Here is a 19,819-nt window from a genome sequence, read left to right as displayed (position 1 = left end):
AAAATTTAATTACTGACAAGCCCAAAGAGATTTCACAGAAACAAATTTAAAATATTTTTCGTGCAACCGAAACTTTTAAGTAGCAATGCTTAGAGACTGGCCCTTGTGAAGAGAGAAGTAGGAAAATTTGCAGAAGAGGCAGTTGTATGAAAAAAGGAAACAGAATGCCTGCCAGAATAATAGATTTATATTTTGAATATGTTTTATTGTCTTTCAGCTTCATAGTTTTCCTTTAACTAGACCCTGAGACATACCCTAATTCTTTTATAAAAAAAAAAATCAAGGGTAAAAAAAGAAATTTGAGGAATGAAGTATACTTTTTTCCATAAGTTATTATACTCAATTAGTGCATTTTCGATTAATGCGCCTGTTTTAAAGAACGCATTAGGTGCACTAATCGAGGGGTTGCTGTAAATATCGATGTGTGAAACTAAGATGCAGAAAGGAATTTTAAGGCCTCCACAACAACTATTTGTGAATTATTTGTACCTGGAGGTTCAAATAAGGAGTTCTTTTGTATGACTTTAGTCTAGGGTTCCCCATTCGTCCCATTTTTCCCCTTGACAGTCCCATATTTTATAAAAATGTCCCTAGTTAATTCCAAAAGCCCGCTTTTTTAAGTATCCTTTAGGAAAAAATGGATAAATGGATTTTATCTCGTTTTTAGAACCAATTTCTATTACAATGTTGATAATAATAAATTTTATTTATTTATTATTTATAATAATAATCATTAGTATTATAAATAATATAACTAACTAATAGTAACTAATGGTGATGTTCTTTTTTCCCTTGCTTCTGTTATAACTATCTTACTTGATCAATACTTTGTGTGTTATAATTTTTATCATTTTCTATCCTTATAATGCCGAAACGTAAGTGCAGTATTAATGATTATATTAGATGAGAATTTCCTTTCATTAAAGGTGTAGATGAAAATATGGAATGCACTTTATGTAACTGTAAATTTTGCATTTTGCATGGTGGTCGGTCAGACGTAGTCAACCACGTGAAAACGAAAAAACATAATGCTGCTGTTCGAAGTAAGGCTTCCAACTGCAGTATAAGTAATTTTTTAATTGTGAAAACCAAGAGTGAAAGGGAAAAGGAGTTATCACTGGCAGTGCATGGAGCAACATTCGTTTATCACATAGCGGTGCATAACCATGGACTGCACAACAACCATCATGAAAAAATTTTCAACATTAAATTCAGCTGTTCTCAAACAAAGTGCAAGGCAAATAACTAATGTTATTGTGCCATTAGCGACAAAGCAGATTGAGGAGGAGCTAAAAGAAGTTTGTTTTATATCGGTACTAATCGATTCATCAAACCACTTTGACATGAAATTAGTGCCTGTGGTCATTAGATACTTCATCCAGAAAAAGGCGTGAAGGTGAATGTGTTGGAGTTAGTTAATTTAGGTGGTGAAACTCCAGAACTTTTATTTTCTTATGTATTGGAAGTGTTACAGAAGTTAGATCTCCTGAAAAAGGTTATTGCTATATTAGCAGGTAATAGAAATACAAACTTTGGTGGAAAGAAGAGAAAGGGAAAGGATAATCTGTACTTCAAAATGGAAGAAAACACTGTGAACAATTTAATTGGAATTGGTTGCCCTGCACATGTGATACATAATGCTGTGCATTCAGATTGCTTACCTATCGATCTTCAGTTAATAATTAACAAGATTTACCAACATTTCCACATATATTATGTACGAGTTGAGGAACTTAAATCATTTTGTGAATTCACAAACACAGAGTATAAAACTGTTTTGGGTAGCAGCAAGACAAGATGGCTCTCTCTTTTACCAGCAATCCAGAGGGTTATTGACATGTTCCCTCATTGAAGTCACATTTTCTTTTTCTTTCTATTGACAAATGTCCTCTCAGTCTCAAAAATTTCTTTGAAATACCACTTTCAATTACACTCCTGCATTTCCTTGCCAGCCAGTTAAAAACCTTTTATGATACCATTAAATGTATGAAAAGTGAGATATAACAGTAATTGAAGTGAAGGATGAAACAAACAAATTGGTAGAAAGGTTAAAGTGTAGGAAGGCAGAAAAGTTTCTTACAACTACTGTGAGAAAACAGTTGCAAGAATTAGGAAAAGGAGGACATAACAGTTGAAAAGTTTGAAAGCTATGCAGTAGATTTCTACTGCACCTGTATTGAATATATTCAGGAGTGGTGTACATCATTTCTCACACCTCTTCAGTCTATGGATTGGATTAATTTGAAGGGAAAGGATCCTATGACTTGGAAGAACATACAAGAAAGCTACATGTTCATGCAGACAGTGTTTTACTCTGAATGAAGAGGACTTATTTGATGAGTTTGTATATGTGAAAAAATATTGTGAAAGCAAATTTGAAGTGTGAAATGAACAGAAGGATCAAAGTGTCAGTGATAAATGGTTCGAAATATTTGCTCATTTTACAAAGCAGGGTATAAGTCTAAATTCTGGGAGTGTTAAATGCCTAGTTAGTTTTTGTTTAGCACTGCCAGAAACTAGTGCAACTGTTGAATGTGTTTTTTCATTAATAAATGTACTCTGGATGGATGAAAAAAACAGACTTGAAATTGAGACAGTTAAAGATCATTGTAAAGACATATTTTAAGAATTTCTCTTGTGCTGAGTTCTATGATCAAATATCAAAAGAAAAAAGAATTCTTGACAGGTCCATAAATCTGATAAATATTTTTCTAATTAAATATGTTTGTGATTAATAATCCTTTTTTAAAGTGGATTTAATGTTAATATATGTTTATAGCATTATTTAATTTAAAGTGCAACATATATAATAGTTTTATTTTTGGTTTTCTTAATTTTTAACATGTCCCAGGTTTTTTAAGTAAAAATTTCAGAATGTCCCAGATTTTAGTAATGCATTATGGGAATCCTACTTTAGTCTAAATTTATTTCTGCTTTCTTTGTATTACTTGCTTATATGATGATATCTTTGTAACAGAGATGAAAGTTCTTGTGTTTTGGATTGGTTTGAATCTGCAAAATTTCTTGTACTAATGCTCTTATTCTGTTAGGTCAACATTTGCAGTTGACGGGGTAAATTGTAAAGTTATTCCTGAAGTGGAACGAATAATAAAAGAATTTCATGCAGCAAAAAGACCCATTGCGTAAGTATATTTTAAACTCATTTTAGTCCTAATCACATTCTATATTTTAAACTGATGTTTTTTTAGTGGTGGATGCTTTTTAATAAGGCTACATCTAGACTACTGTGCATACAGATCTCATCACCTGGATTTTGTGGGGTTGAAGTGATGAAGAGGATCCAGAGGCAAGGGATAAAGATTGTTCTAGGTCTTTGGAATGCTCCCTAACAAAAGTCTGTTTGCATCAAAAACTAGCTGATGGTTGAAAAATAGGAGACATGGTAAGAAGCATATAAGTTATTAAAGAAGTTTTATATGATCAACACACTCTCTCTATGTTCACTGGGCATCTACAGATGCCGTATGGTCACTCTGATGCTCGATGATGTTCCACACCAGGCCTCGCCATGTAGTTCTGTTGTTTGCTTTTCTGGCAGCCTCAATGCTCTGAAGATCAGTCACTTCACACACGCCATCCATCCATCTCATTGATGGTTTACCCCCGCCTCTTTTTCCAGGAACTTTACCTTCTATTACTGTTCTGAGAAGTCCTCCTTCCATCCTTTCTATGTGTCCAAAATATTTTAACTTTCTTTTGTCAATATCCTTAAGGAGCCTTAAAGTTCTACTAATCTTTTCTAACACCCATTCATTTGTACGCCTTTCAGTATATGATATCCTCAACAGCCTTCTGTAACACCACATCTCAAAGCAGATATCCGTTTCTTATCTGACTTCTTTAGGTTCCAAGTCTCGCATCCATAAGTCGGTGTTGGAAAAACAACTGCATCTAAAATCCTCAACTTTGTTCCCATGGAGATAGATCCATCCTTCCAGATTTTAGACAGGTCTCTGACCGTTGCTTTAGCCATTTCTGACCTTTTTCTGACATCTTCTGAACAGCAATTCTTCACATTAATAATGGATCCCAGGTACTCAAACTTGCTGACTTCCTCAATTCTTTTCCCATTAAGATACACTTGTTTCTCAAGAGCTTCTCTGTTTGTTTTTCCTTTTAGAACCATGATCTTTGTCTTGCTAGAATTGAGTTGAAGTTCTTTGTTATTACTGATCTTGTTAACTTTGTCAAGAATTAGTCCTAGTTCTTCCATGTCATTACAAAGGAGTACTGTATCATCAGCATATCTCAGATTACTGATCAATCTACCTCCTATCATAATTCCTGTCCTGAGCTCATCCAATGCTTCACACATGATGTCCTCTGCATATATACTAAACAAGTGAGGAGAAAGTAAACATCCTTGTCTAACTCCTTTTCCAACTTGAAGCCAGTCAATCACTTTTCTGTGTCAGTGATTGACACCGAAAGCTTTTTTTCAGTACATGGCAGGAAAGAAGAAAACAGGGAGTCACCTGTGGAAAGGTATGTGGTAAGTATTAGGACTAGATTTTTTTGCTTTGAGGGTGGTGAAAGGGTGGAATGGGTTGTCAGAGGTGGTTCATCAGTGATTGAGTTTGAGGGGAGGTATGATAGGCATTGTGTGACTAATGGGTCTCCCATAGTGAGCCTTCTGACTCATGGAGATATCCATAGAATAATAATATTTACCATACTCTGTAATCTGCATTTCTTTAGTTTGTCCCCATAAAATCACATTCTATAAACCTGATATTATCCATCTCCCTGAAAATCTAGGTTATATAAACAGTATCAATACTTTTAATTTCCTAGGGATCCCTGAAACCCCCTGTTTTTCAGGTTTCTTTTCATCCTTTCAATAATTTTGATATGTTAAATGCCTGCATATGGCATTTATTTGTTATAGGACTTGAAACCTCTGTATGTGAGAGTGATATAAATAAATAAATAAATAAATATATATATAAAGAAATAACTGATAATCTTTAATATACAAATTAAGTAGTAGTATCTCCATAGCATGCTTGGTGGTAATGGAAGACCTCATTTTAAAGTCTATTTGAGAAACCTTTAGAAAGCCTTTTCAAAGTTAAAAATCAGTTAGCCAGTTGCAGTTTCTTTTTTTTTTTGCTTTTAATGACATTTTTTGTGGACGATCTTGTGAACTGTTTTTTTGTTGTAGCCATTTTTTACAAATGTTTGGCTAATAATTTCAAATTCTTGGTTCAGAGCCTGTTCATTGGTGCAAATTGTTAGGGCTCTGTGTTTCAGGGTGCTGGTGACCCCTAGTTTTTGTGTTGGGTAGCGGTATGAATTTTTATGTTTGTATTGGCCTGTGCGTGTGTAGGTTTGCAGTGGAGACAAGTGTGTCTAGAAAAGGAAGAGAGTTGTTGTTTTTGATCTCAATGGTGAATTGGATATGTTTGTGTTGTTTGTTCAAGTGTCTTATGAATGTATTTAATTTTTCGTGGCTGTCGGGCCAAATGGCAAAAATATCATCAACATATAGCAAAGGTTGGTTGATTGGTAGAGCCTCTGCTACTAATGGCCCAAGCAAAAAGTTAAGCAAGTTTGAGCGCGGTTAGTAGTTGGAAGGGATCAATCGTTAGATGCTGTTGGCACACTCCCTCGATGAGTCTTTGGACTCCCTGGAGGTGTCACATAATAATAATAATATCTGAGCCAAACGTTGGGCTTTAGGCTGATCAAATCTAGAGCTCGTTGCTCGAAGTCTTCCATGTAAAAGTTTGCTATTGTAGATAAAAATTATTTTGCCATGCGAAATACCTGGATCCGAGTATGTGGGCAAAGAGGATTATGATATTGGACAGAAATATGTTCTGTAAGAGAAGAATAGCATCATTGATTTGGACATTAGTAAAAAGGGCAGTTATGTGAAAGCTGACTAATAAATCTTCATTGTTGAGTGTGATGTTTCTAATTTTGTTTATGAAGTGTGTATTTTTTATGTAGGAAGGAGAATGACCTACCAACTCTTTGAGTGTGACTGCTAGTTTCTTTGCTAAGTGATAATTAGGACTGCTAATTCCTTCAGCGATTGGTCGTAGTGGTGTGTTTGTTTTGTGTATTTTTAGCAGGCCATAAATTCTGGGAGTATGGGCATAATGTGGTACTAGTTTTATTGTTGTTTCCTCTGGCCATGGGGTCACCAATTTGATTAATTCTGTTTTCTTTTTGGTTTGTAGGGTTGTAGTTCACCATTTGGTACATGCTGTGGTTCAATACCAGTTGGTTCATTTTTTCCAGATATGCTGTCCAATCAAGGATGACATAGCATTGCCTGTGCTTTTGTAATAATGATGTCTTTGTTATTTTTTAAAGATTTCAGAGCCAATTTTTCTGCTCTGGTTAGGTTACAACTTAGTTGTTTATTGGAGTTTAATATGTAACATGTTTCCATTTGTATTTTGTCAGCTATATTGGAGGGGAAGGATTTTAGATCTCTTTCAATGTGATAAATGAAATCTAATCTGTAAATTGACCTTAGTGCAATGGTATAAAAGAAAGAACATATCAGACCTAGCTTACACCCATGGTGTTATGCAGTCACAGTCAGTTTTATTGTTATACTTGAAAATTCTATTCTAGTCAGTTTGTATATCCTTAAATGTTTGATGAAGAATCACCATAATGACTCCCAAATTTATTAACTGATTTCTTCCCATCCCCCATGTATTAATTGTCATGTTCCCTTTAACAATTATAGTTTTAATTAATTAAAAATGAAATCTATAATTCAAATTTAATTAAAATTTATAATAAGCTTTTTATGATATGAGATAATAATTTGATAGAATTTCATGTTTTTTTTTTTTTTTTGTAAAAATATCCTGCTGCATGTGGCTTTCTTTGAGTTTTAAAAAATTCGTGACATTTGTCTGTAATTTCAAAAATTTGATATGAAGATGATATTTTAAGGTCTCATTCTGTCAGATGCTATTATATCAAGGCATATCACTTACTGAAATTTTTCTCCACACCAATAACTAAACTTGCAAAACCAAGCAGTAACTATCAGTCATTATATTGTCTTGATTTATTTATTTCCCTACTTCAGCTCCATGAAAATTTCATTGGCAATTGTTAACCCTGCCAGAAGGTTAGGCACCACTGTGCCAAGCAGGATGATCTCTATGATTTTTATCCTTATTTTCTATGGTGTCAGATTACTATTTCTGTTCTCCTGATCTAAACACTTGTGCAAGCAAGTTACTAAAATAATCTCTGGTAATGGGTTTAGCCCATTACCAGAGAAAGCAAACTCATTGATTATTCCCGCTCTAAGGGAATACCTTTCTAGTTTTAGAAAATGCTATTTGAAAGATAATGGGATGTGGAGAAAAGGATACAACTATAAATTGTATAGATTATTTAATGACCCAGACATTATTAAGTGCATTAAAATCAATATATAAAGTGTTGGGCAGGGCATATTATACACATGGATAATAATAGAGTTATTAAGAAGATACTCAATGCTAGGATTGAGTATCTTCTTAATAACTGATTGTTAGTAATGCATCTAACAGAATTTTTAGATTCATCTAACAGAATTTTTAGATTCATTGTCAGTATATACATGTAACTTCATATAAACTCATTTCACTTCTTCATGATGATTTTGTTTGATTCAATTGGTTTTGATTTTGCTGTCAAAATAATTGCCGGCCTAGTTAGCTGAGTGGTTATCGTATCCACTCTCCAGTCAAAAGGCTTGGGTTCGAATCCTGCCATGAACATGGATGTTGTGATTGTCTGTGAAAATACTAGTTGTGGTGGTGGGCAATAGATGACATTGGTGTAGATGATGTTAGTTGCGGTTCGTTGTAGTTGGTGGAGGCAGAGAGCTGTATAGTAGGTGCCCTCCCTTGATGAGCCTTTGGACTCCCTGGAGTTGTCACGTAATAATAAATATCCCTCTTGCTAGCTCTGTTTTTAGATCAACTAATTCTCTTAGTGCATAATTTTCCATTTTTTTTTCATTCATGTTGTTTTCTGTTTCAAACCGTTATACTGAAGTACACTTTTCTTTGAAAATTCATTCCATTATCAATTTTACAATTCATAAATAAAAAATTTCATTTTTATTACAAGATGAAGGCATAGTTTTAACATAACTGAAAGGCTTGTGATAATTTCCTTATCACCAGCAATGTTAGCACTGGTAGTCACGATTAAAAAAATCGTGAAGAACCCCACTCTTTCTTTAACTATTGAATAGCCCTTTTCTGCTGAACAAGCTCCATGAATTCTTATTAAACTAAACATTTGTTATATGCTAATTTTTACATTTTAAAGCTAGAATTTTTTCAGTGTTGACTGCATTTTTTTATAATAAGTATATATTGTCATAATAGATGATGGAATTTTTGGTAAACGTAGATCTCTTTCAGAGAAAATTTCTTGAATACAATCCCTCATTATGATAGCATCGTTATTATTATGCGACATCTTCAAGGAGTCCAAGAACTCATCGAGGGATGACTTATCTCCACAACACTTTTTCTCCACTGCTATCCAGCAGTCACAAATGCCATTACCATCATCATCATCTACAGCATCTACTTCCCACCATCACCACTAGTATTTTTTTGTCTGCAACAAACAAACAAATCTGTGTGTATGGCAGATGAAAAACTGAATTTCTGGAAGTAAAAACCTTGCTACCTTCATGTGAGATTGGCTAACTCACTTTCAATTGAAAACAAACATATAAAGATTCCTCTTGTCACAATGAGAATCGAACTTAGGGCTTTTCCAGTCAAAGGGAGCAGTGTACCAGCATTCTTCTGGTTGTGCTACTGAGGCTTATTAATATTATATTATTAACATAGTTAATATTAATATTAGTATTAATAAAAATTCCATCTTAAGTTTTGAACTTTTGACATGTGCTGTTTGATAAATTGAAATATTCTTTTTTTTTTTTTTTTCTCTGAAGAGGATGTTTGCACATTATCTTCACTGCTTTTCTTTCTTTTCATGCAATGAATATGTTTGAGATGACAATGGAATGATACATCATCATGATAATCACTTATGTATATTCTAAATGGTATACAACATACTGTAATAGCACTGTATAATTAGGTTTACATTATTGCTACTTTCCTGTTCATAGTTTTCTTCAAAACTAATATTTTATTTGTCAGGTCTTCAGTATTCAGATCTAACATTTCTAAGGCACTGTACCATTCCACCTTTATCTTGGCCTTCCTCTAGGTCTTTTCCTGTCATCAATTCACTTAGACTAGCCCTGTTCACACATTCTTAAGTGTTAATAATGTCAAATTCCTTTATAGTACTTTCATTTTTAAATGATTCTGCTGATGATAATGTCTGTTCAGACTTTCATATCTGGGGCATGTCATCCTTGATTAATTTTTTTATTTCTAACCCATTTTGAAGATATTATCAATTTCAGTGTTTAGTTTGCTATCCAGACTGAAACTTGTGTCTAAATGCAGTTGACTCTCACTTTACCAAAAACGTGTTTTTTAGTAAAGTGGGAGTCAACTATATTTAGACAAAAATACAGGAATAATTTTTTTATAGTGAATGGATTGCTGTGTAGTATTTCTTTTAACATGTATAACATTTTTCCTATTGAGTTCTAGTTATAACCTTAAAAAATAAAAAGATAATGCCTTTTATTCCCTTATAGGGAGTAGGCAAGGCCTTTAAACCCTATCTAGCTTTTGAGACTGAGTTGGCAGTTCAATCTCCACCAGTAGCCAATAGGCAGCCACCAATGAAGAAACTGGCAAACAAGTGCTGCCATCTCTTGGTACTTAACCCTAACAGGACATGTTACTGTCTGATATAATGTGGGTTCTATGGTCGATTTTCTTGAGTTTATGGGATGAAAAACCAGAGTTTCTGGGAGGGAAAAAAACTCACTTGCCCATGTCAGGGATCGACTAACTCAAGAACTGGTCAAAGAAAGGCTTAGAAAAAGTTCCTCCAGTTGGCGACTAGGCTCGAACTATAAGTCTATCTTCGTGCAACCTAGTGCAGAGGGATGCAAGTCGCATTCTGCTGAGCTACATAGACCTTCTTAGAACCTTAATGACAACAATTTTCAATTCTCTTGAGTTTGAGGTTGTAGCTAAATTTTCATTATTTGCTCTAATTTCCCAGTTGTAAACAGCAGGATCTTTGTTTAACCAGGTGATGCTCTAATGAGCATGATTGAAAATTTGAAAGACATAACCATCATATTTGGCACATGGTTTATCTAATACAGTTTGGTTGACTGAGTTAGAAATGTCATCTCATGCTTGTTTGTTCAGGATCCCAGATTGGTGATGGATTTCTGTCAGTGCAATATCCTAAACATACAGAAATTGAAATCGCACTATGTTCTTCTATATATGATCATGTTTCTATCTTCCTTCTGTCTGGTATCTGATTATGCAACTGCATGATGGCCATGTGTGCTATCTCATAGTCATATGAAGAAAAAATCAAGCTGTTCTCATCACCCATTAACTCCTTCTCCCCTCCAAACACACAGTGCATTTTTGCAGATGCCATTTTGCATTTGTCTGTTACTGTAAAGGTGTTTCACAATAACTGTATTATTGTGAAACACCTTTGCCAAATAAAACATAATTACACGTATGATATATATATATATATGTGTGTAATAAATTTTTTAACTTGGGGATATTGTATATTAGGATAACCAAGTAATTTTATATAAACTTGGTTATTTTAACTCCTAATTCCAAGTATGCAAACAATTAAGTTTGCGCCTGAAACAAAGTTCAAGTCTAAAGATGGTACAACACCAGGGCAACTCATTGTAAAGGTGGGTAAAGCTCTGATCACTATTCTTAGTAGTTTCCCATAATGTAAAGCACATCTCACTAGAAGATGTATACTGCATACTGCAATGCATTATGGGTGGGGTCACTACCCAGACCGGTTTAAACCTTTTTTGAGGTCTCCTCAGTGAGTAGCTAGACCCTAAATACCAAGGTTTTAGTAATACGGAGCCTTATCACCTTTACCTATAGAAGTTGCAATAAGGTGTTTTTATTTTTAATAAAAATCTCTGGAGGAGATATAGATGTAATAAATTTTTTAACTTGGAGATATTGTATATTAGGATAGCGAAGTAATTTTATAAACTTGGTTATTTTAACTCCTAATCCCAAGTATGCAAACAATTAAGTTTGCGCCTGAAACAAAGTTCAAGTTTAAAGATGGTACAACACCAGGGCAACTCATTGTAAAGGTGGGTAAAGCTCTGATCACCATTCTTAGTATTTTCCCATAATGTAAAGCACATCTAACTAGAAGATGTATACTGCAATGCATTATGGTTTTTTCCTATAATGTAAAGCATATCTAGCCCATAATGTAAAGCACATCTTTTTTCCCATAATGTAAAGCACATTGTAAAGGTGGGTAAAGCTCTGATCACTATTCTTAGTATTTCCCCATAATGTAAAGCACATCTCACTAGAAGATGTATACTGCATACTGCAATGCATTATGGGAAAATACTAAGAATAGTGATCAGAGCTTTACCCACTTTAACTTTACAATGAGTTGCCCTGTGTTGTACCATCTTTAGACTTGAACTTTGTTTCAGGCACAAGCATAATTGTTTGCATACTTGGGATTAGGAGTTAAAATAACCAAGTTTATAAAATTACTTCGCTATCCTAATATACAATATCCCCAAGTTAAACAATTTATTACATCTATATCTCCTCCAGAGATTTTTATTAAAAATAAAAACACCTTGTTGCAACTTCTATAGGTAAAGGTGATAAGGCTCTGTATTACTAAAACCTTGGTATTTAGGGTCTAGTTACTCACTGAGGAGACCTCAAAAAAGGTTTAAACCGGTCTGGGTAGTGAACCCACCCATAATGCATTGCAGTATGCAGTATACATCTTCTAGTGAGATGTGCTTTACATTATGGGAAACTACTAAGAATAGTGATCAGAGCTTTACCCACCTTTACAATGAGTTGCCCTGGTGTTGTACCATCTTTAGACTTGAACTTTGTTTCAGGCGCAAACTTAATTGTTTGCATACTTGGGATTAGGAGTTAAAATAACCAAGTTTATAAAATTTCTTGGTATCTTTAACATTAATAATATATATATATATATATATATATATATGTATTAATTAAAAATCTTTCAACATTAAAAATTATTAAAATTAAACATGTTAAAAATTAGATGTAAATCTACAGTTTATTCTTTATTTTATCATATGTAGTCTCTGTTGCATTGCTCCTATTTTGGCTGCAAGAGTTTTAAAGAAGATAGAAATCACATTAGGACAAGATAAAGGTATGTTTTGATATTTTATAATTTCATATTTGGTGTGTGTGTGTGTGTGTGTGTGAAAACTATGGATGATATAACAGATATGCAGTTTTGGTATTGTGATTGACAACTGACTTCTTTTATTAATTTCAAAGTGTTCTTTGCAGATTTGAACTTCAACTTATTATATCACAATTTAGAAGATGAGAGTAATGATAATTTCTCATAAATTCTTGTTAAAAATAAGTATTACTTACTAATCGTTGGTTAGAGACAGCTAGAGTTTCTCCTAGGAATTCCTGGGACAAATTTCCTCGGAAATTTTCTAATCTTGCTTGAGTTCTGGGAAACACAACTCTGAGATTTGAGACTTTACATAAATTTAAATTTACAAATCCGACACAGAAACATATCTAATTTATTATAATTTTTAATTTTAGTAGAATGAATATTGTATTGTGTAGATTACAGATGATGAAATTGTTCAATGGCTGCATAATGTTATTCACAATTTTATACATGTATTTGTGTTTTCTTTAAATATGATACATTGATATCATTATATGACAGATATGACTATAAGTCAAGTGCAATGAAACAGCCAAATATAATAGACATTATTTTTATTAGAATCAGTTCTTAAGTAGCATTATTCCTCTTACCAGGTGGTTCATTAGTTAAACAAAACAAAAAAAAATCTTGAAGTTTTTATTTTTAAATTTAGATCACATTTGATAACTTGTAAGATGAAAATTATTATTTTATAATTTTAATTTTCCTTAATTGTATAATTTTATATCTAAAAATAAAGGATATTATTGATTTATCTATATTTTATAGTCTCTTTCTATATTTGATGTTAAATTTCAAAACTTTAAAAAGTGCTTATGAGAATTTAACTTTTGGCACCAGAGTTCCCTTTACTTGCACTACTTGAAAGATGTGAGCTCTGCCCAGGAGCCCATGTGTTCATTTTTATTAATACATTGATTAGATTGCACTGGCTTGACAGCTGTTTTGGATTGTTGGTTCTCGTCAAAGACCATGCAGAAACCTAGAGAGAGAGAGCAAAAAAACCCTCTCAGTACTGTAGCAATCTCATGTCAGAAAGTTAAATTCAGCATAAGTGAATTCTTTGTAGGTGCATAACCAATTACAGATGTTTAGAGCCAAAAGGCTTCAATTTAACTTTTAGACTATGGTATTATTGAAAACATTTGCCCCCCGCCCAAACCTTGTCTCTGATCAGAACCAACAGTTCAAAACAGTTTATCAGACCAGTGAAACCTAATTTAAGCACTAATAAAAGATGATGTGTGGCTGTTGGATGCACAGCTTGTGTCTTAAGTAGTACAAACCAAAACAACTCTGATGCTGAAGATATTCTCATGGCTCTCTGGTAGATTTTGAAACTTTTTTAAATTTCTTTCTATATTTGATGATAAAATATGAATGGATCCATAATATCCTCTATTTTTGCATTTTATTTATGCCAAATTTAATTCTTCAGTTCTATACTTTAGTTATAATTTCATTATTTCCACTTTAGTTTGAAAATTAAAATCAATCAATCTGAAGTTTGGAAACAATTTAAGAAATGTCAAAATTCAGATGCAGTTAGGCAGTTATTTTCCAAAACATTTCATGTAAGGCAGTGATTTTCTACCTTTTTCATAATATGGCACACCTAGACTAATTATTAAAATTCTGTGGCACACTAAAAATATATTGTTTTAATTTTTTTGATGATTTGGCAAAAAATATGCATAATTTTGATTGATTTACACACACAAGATATTAATAATAGTAATTACTTATCCTTGACATTACAAAAAAATTTAAACTATATTTTTGACATTTTGAATAAGAAAAGCAATACTCAAAATTATTTTAAAAAATTTTTATTGAATTTTTTCAAATGAATATATCATATCCATGTTAAAGGAATGCTATTGAATAAAATTAACTGAATGAAAAAATAAAAATAATAAAATAACTCTTACCAGTTACCTTAAAAATAAGAGAATTAAATGAAGTTATTTGTGAACACGCTTATCAAAAGGATACCAAGCCTGTGGGATCAGCTAGTCTTGCATAAATTGCAGGCGCAAACTTGACATTTTGTCTGTTTGCTCACTTGGAAAAAATGGAGTAAAACCAGGTTTAAAATTCCTTAACATAACTATACCCAAGTTAAAAATACTTTCTACATCTACGCTTATCAAAAGATTAAAGAGCTAATTAACACGCAATTTTAAACCGATCCACCAACCGTAAGTTTCATAAAATATAAATAAGGGAGCTTCAGGTGCGAATGGAAGACCAAACACTAATAAATAAATATGCAAATTATGACATTATTTCTTTAAATTAATTTGTTTTCACAAATCTCATGGCACACCGGTTGAAAATCACTGATGTAAGGAATTGAACACTAGTAGACTGATAATTAATTTTAGAAATGTGCATAATCACATTTAAAAACAAGGGATGAGGTAAACAGAACCTTTGAGTAGCCCAAAAGAGTTAATAATGATCAGTCAATTTTAAACTTTTGTAAAACAAGAGAATTAAGTGAGATTGTATCTAGATTGGCTGCCGAAGATGGAATCTCAAGTTGAACAGTTGCCAATATTTCTTTTATACATGAATCAGCTTCAAAGTAGATTTACATATTACCAAAGAATGGTCAGATATCTTAATTTTGAACATCTGTAAGCATCAAAAAAAGAGCAACTATCAAATATTCAAGAATTAGCAGAATCTGATCACTCTTTTAGTCTTACTCTGCATAAGGGAATTAGTATGAAGATAAAATATATTTCAGTATTTTTATCTATTCAAATGATGCAAAAAATTTTAATTTACGATTAGTTTGTATATACCTGGAAAAATGTTCATCGGTTCATATTCAAAATATTGTGGACTCATCGTTGCAAAAATGTGTAATAATTTTAAAAAATGCTGTGTATGTAATGACAGATGGATGCAGAAATTAATATGGAAGCGAAAACATAGTTGGAAAAGAAATTTTGTAATTTCTTTGCATAAAATTTGCAGAAAATTGCATTTTTTTCAAATAATGCAATTTTCTGCAAATATACTTGAGAAAAGTCTAAGAAAAACAGCAAAGGGAAGCTGAGAGAAGAACAAGCTGGGTTCAGGCCAAATAGAGGTTGTCAGGATCAAATTTTCACTTTAAGGCAAATTTTTATTATTATCTTCTTGACATCCATGGAGTTGCAAGACTCATTGTGGGAGGTCAATGCTAGTCGATATAAATTCTCTTGTACTACTCCTTAAACTCATCTACTGATTGCAGTTTTGCCACTTTATCAAGCAATGCATTTCATGCTCCTATCACTCTAATAGTGGAGAAATCATGGGAATATAACAAGGATCCATATTTTAGTTTTGTTGATCTGGAGAAAAGCTGTTCAAAACACTACAGTCATATGGTATAAATGAAACATTATATTAAGCAGTTCATAGCCTATGTTTGAGTTGTAATCAGCAGCCAGAATTGATGGGAGTACAAGATAGTTTAATGTTAAATCAGGTGTAAGACAAGAGTCCATATTATCATTACTATTATTCATCATCTACAGTATATGGATCACTTTGTGAAGGAAAGTGGTATTAAACCTGATATCAAAAGTGGAGATGTTAATCTCACCTCTTTACTTTATGCAGATGATGTTATACTTCTAAACAAATCCAATACAAGTCTGCAAGATTCCCTATCTAAACTGAATAACTACTGTAATAAATTTGGTATGAAAATCAGCATGAAAAGACAGACAGTGAGACTAGGTAGAAACATTGAAACCTGCATTCTGAATGCAGAACCAGTAGAACAAGTAAAACAGTCCAGCTATTTTGCACAGTTTTCAGTTAAGAAAGCAAATTAAATATGAAAATAGACAACATAATTAGCAAAGATGGTATTGTAATTAGTCAACTGAATAAGTTTATATTGAATAAGAGAGAAATTAGACAAATGCTTAACTTATTGTTCTAAGAGCTGGGCTAGAAATAAAACACTTGATCAAAGACTGGAGACTACAGATATGATAGTTAATAAATTTAGTTTAATCCTTTATCCAAGTGTGAGCAAACAAAGTTTGTGCCTGAAAATATCTTCAGGACTGGGGTAAGGTAGTACAACACCGGGCAACTCGTAGAAAAGGTGGACCAAGCTAACATCAATCCTATCTCAGTATCTCCCATAATGCAAAACACATCTCCTTGCGGATATGTATAATGTTATGCATTAAAGGAAGGGCCACTACCCAGACTAGTTTTGACCTTTATTGAGGTCTCTTCAGTGGGAGCCAGGCCCAGAAGTGGTGATATCAGGCAGAAGCAATGGCGAGGTCATCTTTACCTATAGGAGTTGCCAAACAGTGTACCACCTTTTTTTATTAAATTACTCTGGATTTAGAGAAAGATGTTGAAAGTTTATTTTTCACTTGGTTAGACTACAAGTGAAAAATAAACTTTCAAGATATGATAGTTCTGAGAAAGATTAGGGGAGTGAATAGATAGAATCAATGACAGTATCATATTAAGTATTAGGAAAGAACTTGACACTATTAGTATTCAAGAATGTATCCATAAACTCATGTAGTATGATCACATAAACATAATGTTTCAATAATGAATTACTGTGAGGCATTTTTTAAAAAATATAAAAATGGTGAAAACTCATAAAAAAAACTGTATTAAGATAGGCATTGTCAGTACAAGATCACAGAAAGTCAATTAACAGACATTTCTAAAAAGCACCATCTGAGTATCTAATGTAAGATAACTAAAAAGGTCAATAATTTCCTAATTTATTAAAAAAAAAAAATTATATATATATTTTCTTGGAAAGAAATTAATGGACACCATGGTGTGAGGAATAACCAACCATGGTGCCCACCTTAATAAGATGTGAGATTTCTTTTCGCTGTGGCAATCCTATAGGGCATACTTTCCACAAGCATACAATACCAATCAATGGGAATTTTGGATCATTCTTCCTGTAGGCCTATAATGTCCTGTGTGTGTGTAGGGGGGGGGGGGGGCATCCCTGAATCTCATATGCTCCAGTTCATCCTACAGATGTTCATTACGGATGAGATCAGGGCTCTGTGGAGGCCAGTCCAGTTTGGTGATGTTCATTGTTTACAAACCACACAATCAGCAGCAGCCTTATAACACAGTGCATTGTCCAGAAGTTATCCGAACTTCAGTGTTCTGAACATTGAAGTTCAGTGTTCGTGGCACCACAAACAAAGGTCTGAACCCATACTATCACACTGCCATCACTGAATTTTATAGTTCGGGTTATGCACTCTGGTAAGAGACATTCACAGGACATCCGCCACACCCATCTATCTGCTCGGTAGAGGGTATGGCATAAATCGTTGCTCCATAACACAGCTTTCCAAGCTTCTACGTCCCACTATACATGCTCTTTGCACCAGTGAAGACTATGCTACATGTTGAGTCAAGTAATGTGGGGCTTGCATATTGTAGTCCTGCCATGGAAATCCATATTGTGAGCCTCGGTTCTGAATTTTATGTGCATATTTGTGTTGCAGTCGATGCCCAACATGTCAGTCGATGAATGGCAGTTTTTACATATCATCTTTGTAGCACCGTGGGTCGTCCACTGCTGGTAGCACTTGCAGTTGACTCCTTGCATTTCCATCTCAGTATGTATTACTGATTGTCGACCTCAGGATGACCCAATTTGTCAACAATTTGTGGAATAGATAGGCCTACAACACAGTGTCCTATCACAACACTTCTCTCAAACTCTGTCAGTTCTATTCTCACAGCCATTTCACCCTCATGCAGTTGCACTGACTTGGAAGCATCATATTCCTCCAATTTATAACAGCTACAAACACGACTCATTATACAGCATGATCCACCTTGCTCATGGGTGTTCATTCACTTCTTTCCGAGCAGTATACATGTTTGTGTCGATAGTATGCTCTACAATTTCATATTCAAATGCATGGAAAGACTTGTGTTCATCATGTTAATTTATTTTTAACGGTATTGATAAGAACACAGACTTATAAGAAAACAAGTTAATAAATAGTAATTATTTTCTTATAAGTCTGTGTTATCATCAGTACCGTTAAAAATAAATTAATAAGTCCATACTGTTCAGGCTCAGAGTATGTATAATTCTTTTAATAAATATAATGGGAGAAGGAAGTGGCTGTTAGCAAAACAGGTATTCTTTGACAGGTAGGCAGGAAAAAAGATTCAATACTGATAATATTGGAGGTTTGACAGATAACCTATTAATCTGAAGAAAATTGTCAATACGAAGTTAGCGGTTATGGAGGAATTTGGTGGTGATGATGATCTTGTTTAGCAGATAGATACCCTTTTTTTTAAGGATGTTAAACTGACTTTATTGATTTGGTGGATTGTGGGAGCCTAACATAGACTCCCATCTAGAAGAGTCGCAGAATAAATTGGAGAAATGGAACAATTTGACACACAATGTTTTTAAATGGTAGAGAAAGTGCATAAATTAATGATGTTAAACATGGTGATCAAGTAATGCAGAGAGTTGAAAAATGCAAATATGGTGAAAATAGATTAATCACTTACGAGGGTGGTCTGAAAAGTTCTCGGCTTGACCATAGATGGCAACACTATTGGCGCAATTTTTTTTTTTGAAGTTGGTACATCTGTCATAAGCATCCATGTGAAATTGCAAGTTATTCTATCAAGTAGTTTGTTTTATACAGCTGTCTGAAGCAAAAGTCTATATCCCTTGAAATGGATAAAATTGAGTATTGTGCGGTTATAAAATTCTTTGTAAAAGAAGGTTTAACGCCAAAAGAAATTCATTCGATGTTCATAAAAGTTTATGGCACTCTTCTCCTTTATTTTTGACAATTAAGAAATGGACTGCCTAGTTTAAACGTGGTCGTACCAGCTTTGAAGATGATCCATGTGAAGGATGTCCAAAAAAGTGTAACAACACCAGAAATCATTGATTAAGTGCATGATATAGTATTGGATGACTGACAAGTCAAAGTGCATGAAATTGCTGAGACTATAGGCATTTCAAAAGAACATGTAGGATATATTTTGCATGAAGAATTGCAAATAAAAAAGCTTTGCGCAAGATGGGTGCTGCGCTTGCTTACAGCAGATCAAAAATGCACTCACATGAAAATCTCTTCACAGTGCTTGGAGCATTTTTTACAAGAATAAAACTGATTTTGTGCATCGATTTATTACTATGAATGAGACTTGGATGACTTCACCATTACACATTAGAATCCAACAAGCAGTCAAAACAGGGAACAGAAGTTGGTTGTTCCGTGCCAAAGAAGACAAAGTTGGTTTCATCAGCAGGAAAGGTCATGGCATCAGTGTTTTGGGATGCTAAAGGCGTTTTGTTTATTAATTATCTTGGAAAGGAGTGAAACAATAACCAGGGAATATTATTCCAATCTTTCAACCAGACTAGACCAAA

At 33.5% G+C, this 19,819-nt stretch overlaps 1 protein-coding gene across 1 annotated transcript in view; it reads left to right on the top strand.

The window, feature by feature from the left end:
* Nucleotides 1–19,819, top strand: part of LOC150110627 (ES1 protein homolog, mitochondrial-like) — a 100,251-nt gene that overhangs the window by 61,726 nt on the left and 18,706 nt on the right. Inside the window, exons 5-6 of the mRNA XM_090395324.1 lie at nt 3,051–3,143; nt 12,269–12,342. Coding sequence (XP_090251450.1) covers nt 3,051–3,143; nt 12,269–12,342 — 167 coding nt within the window. The remainder of the gene's footprint in view (nt 1–3,050; nt 3,144–12,268; nt 12,343–19,819) is intronic.

The sequence above is a fragment of the Typopeltis vanoorti genome, chromosome 1 (assembly GCF_054136105.1).
Source record: "Typopeltis vanoorti isolate ZY-2024b chromosome 1, IOZ_Tvanoo_1.0, whole genome shotgun sequence".
NCBI classification, from domain to species: Eukaryota; Metazoa; Arthropoda; class Arachnida; order Uropygi; family Thelyphonidae; genus Typopeltis; species Typopeltis vanoorti.
The sequence above is the reverse complement of the archived record's forward strand: the minus strand, read 5'-3'. Positions and strand labels throughout refer to the sequence as shown.